At 38.0% G+C, this 3,221-nt stretch overlaps 1 protein-coding gene across 1 annotated transcript in view; it reads left to right on the top strand.

Moving 5' to 3' along the window:
* Positions 1-6: 6 nt before the first annotated feature.
* The window catches only part of LOC106013970, a gene marked incomplete in the record, with an annotated part of 23,993 nt that continues 20,778 nt past the window's right edge, over positions 7-3,221 (top strand). The window contains 1 exon segment of the mRNA XM_013090931.2: positions 7-151. Within this exon segment, the coding sequence (XP_012946385.1) occupies positions 85-151 (67 nt within the window).

Raw genomic sequence — 3,221 nt, 5'->3', positions numbered from 1 at the left:
CCTCCCCTCTCGTCCACAGATGCCGCCAGTGACCAGCTAACGGAAGCCCGCTCACCAGGGTGTGTCCACCCATGCCTACCCAGGATGCACCTGGCTAACCCCTGTCGTCTCTTCCTCTCCACTCTGCTCGCCGCCCTCCTACACGTCACAGGTGAGATAAGATGAAATAAGATAAGATAAGATAGGAGAAGATAAGACAAGATAGGATAATCTGAGATGGAATAGGACAAGATAAGATAGACATAAGATGAGATGAGATAAGATAAGATAAGATACGATAAGATAAGATATTTTGAGATGAGATAGATAAGATGAGATGAAATGAAAAATAAGTCTTTATTGTCCCTGCGCAAAGAACACATTATGCAAATCTAGATATACACACAATTATTCAAGTGATATGTAATATTGTTATTTTTATTGAAGAATTTAATAACGAAAAGGGAAAAAAAGCCGACAATATTGCAACATATCATATCAGATTCATCTTTCAAAACCTCACTCAGGAATTTATCACAGGTTCTTTGTATGTTAAATAGATATAGTATTTGTAAAATAGTAAATACGTATAGCTTAAAAAACCAACAGCAGAAGATAGCGTAAATTCGATAGCAGCCTTATTGCAGACAGTGGCAAACAAATTTGGAAAGAATGAAAAAACCCAAAAAAAACTCGTCGTGATATTATTTTAAGGCACAAGTTCATCTAAAGAAATATTTCTGGGGAGCAACAAAAAGGATAATAATCTTTGTTTCTTTTAGAAGCTTTTCCTTTTAGTATTTAGATCGCTTCATTAAAATACTAATTCCAAACTAACTTACTTATTTAGAAAACTATACCAATGAGAAAATGTCTGAATTTATGTCAAGCCGACTTCTTCTAAAGATTTGGTTTAAGTGGAAGTGTCCATATCTTTTTGAAAAGATTATTCTCTGTCCAACAATTATACATAACCCCTTTTTTTTTTTTTTAAACAATTATTATACATACGTTTCATGATTGATCAATTTGAACAGAAGTTATATATCTAGTGCAAAATGCTTTGTTTCTTTTTTCAATTTGTTTCCGTGCACGATTTTGTAAGATATTGATTACTGGCGTCTGTGACTGGGGTGTAGCAGTTAGACACTTCACTGTCGCGCGCGGGAGACAGAAGTTCAATTGGACGCTTTTAAGCACAAGGGGGCCATCCCGAAAAATGATGTTTTGAGAAAATCGAAGGTAAAGTTTTTGCCCCTTGTTCAGGTTCTTTAAAGGACAAGGAGAGTTTTCTCTTCAACCAAACAAATATACACAGCAATGAAACCAAACTGCTCGTATAGTTAGGACAATGCCCGCCTTTGGTGTAGGTCAAGATTTCTGGAAACCTCCGAAATATGAGTTAGCCTGCTTGCCCTTAAAAGCGACCAATTCGCGAGTGGGGAACATTTTTATAAAATATCTCATGCTGGGATGTGGTGTATATATCAGCCCGTGTTGGCTCTGACAGGCAAAGTCGGATTCCGCTGCTTTAGTGTTGTAAACTGTTGCTGGAGCCGTTAAATCACCCACATTAAAAGAAAAGATACACAGTTTTCAATTCAAATATAAGTGTGGTAGCTATTGATATTATGGTTTAAGCCCCTTTTAACGACATATTTATTTTCTTAACGTTAGTTTACGATATTTCAGAACAGTGGTTATTAACCCTTTTATATACAGTGTTCATATTTTGCCACATTGAAGAGGCTTATAATAACATTTTGGGACCACCCACTTACATAATGTATTTCCAAAAAGGGCATAAAATAACACCTGTCACTTCCCGGGTGATCCCCCACTGCCCGCCAAAATTGCCAAATCGCCCACTAGTGGAGCGGGCAAAAGCTCCCATGATAGTTAGCACTGCTGGTTTAGAATAACATTCAAGGGTGAACGTTTTCTTTTCTTCTCCATATTTATTGTTACAAATGTGCGCTATCGAGCTGAACAAAAACGTCTATCTCTCCTTAGGTTTTATCCCCAGGATGGTTAGCACTGGTTTAGGATAAGGTTCAAGGGTGATCGTCTTTCTTTCCTTCTCAATATTGTTACAAATTTGCCCTATTGAGCGGAACAATAAACGTCTTATCTCGCCTGAAGTTTTAGATTGCATTGACTGATGGGTCCGATAATTTAAGTGATGTTGATCAACTTGATGTTGGCATGGTTTTCAGATTTATACGAAGCTGCTCGATCTCCATTTGATTCGAGTTGGGATGCAGGTTTCTGTGAGTCGAATGCATCCTCGTCCGTTCAGTCTAGGTCTAGATCTAAATCCTTGATCGAACTGTTCAAGTTGAAGCATTTGCGGTAAAAGTAAACTATAAACCCCGCCCCCACCCTCACCCTCACCCCACCAGTCATGTATTTGCACACCACGACGAACAAACCACACCATTCCCTGGTCTCGTAAGATATAGCACTAACCCCACTGTGACCCCTGCGATGATCCTGCTGCGCACTATAAGCTAGTCAGTTCAAAACGGGGGCTATACTTTACTTTTACCAACAGGGCTACCATGTATAATACAATGTATGTAGTGCAGATACTAAGGACATTGGAATCGTATTTAGTAATCTAACGGCAATTCTATTTATTAGTAGATCTAATAACGATACAGAGCCTGTACATGTATTATACTACAAAGTTTCACTGACCCTCTATGTTTTAATACTGTCCCTGCAGGAATGTTGTTTGTTCTTACATTTCCCGATGCGCATTTTTCCTATCACTAACAGGCATGATGTAATAATTAACTGTCTAGAGCGTAGACCAATCTTTTAGCAAAATGGTTTGAGCTATAGACAATTAATTTTTTTTATATCTGTGGATCAGTTGTTGATTTTAAAAATTGATTTTTCAATTTACCCAGAACGATACACTTTGTGGAAAATTCCAGCTGATTGCATTGGTAACCGAGGGAATTATTTTTAAAGGGGGGAATTGGGAGGGGGATTCGAAATGAAAAAGCCAATATAACAATTAAAAGAGGGTTCTAAATGTCCCTAACTCTCCAACATACAAAAAGCGGGACACATCTTTGGGGAAGTGGGTGTGAGATAAAAGGGAAGTATAGCATAATAATATGTTTAAAAGATGAGATTAATCTCGATACAGAACAGAACAATTTCTCTGTCCATAGCCCCTCCCTACCTTCTTTTTTTGGCCAGTCTCTAGCAGTAGATGCATTCACTCCCTT

This window comes from Aplysia californica, unplaced genomic scaffold, assembly GCF_000002075.1.
Source record: "Aplysia californica isolate F4 #8 unplaced genomic scaffold, AplCal3.0 scaffold01693, whole genome shotgun sequence".
In the NCBI taxonomy this organism is placed as follows: Eukaryota; Metazoa; Mollusca; class Gastropoda; order Aplysiida; family Aplysiidae; genus Aplysia; species Aplysia californica.
Note: the sequence above shows the minus strand (reverse complement) of the source record. Positions and strands in the feature narration are given on the sequence as shown.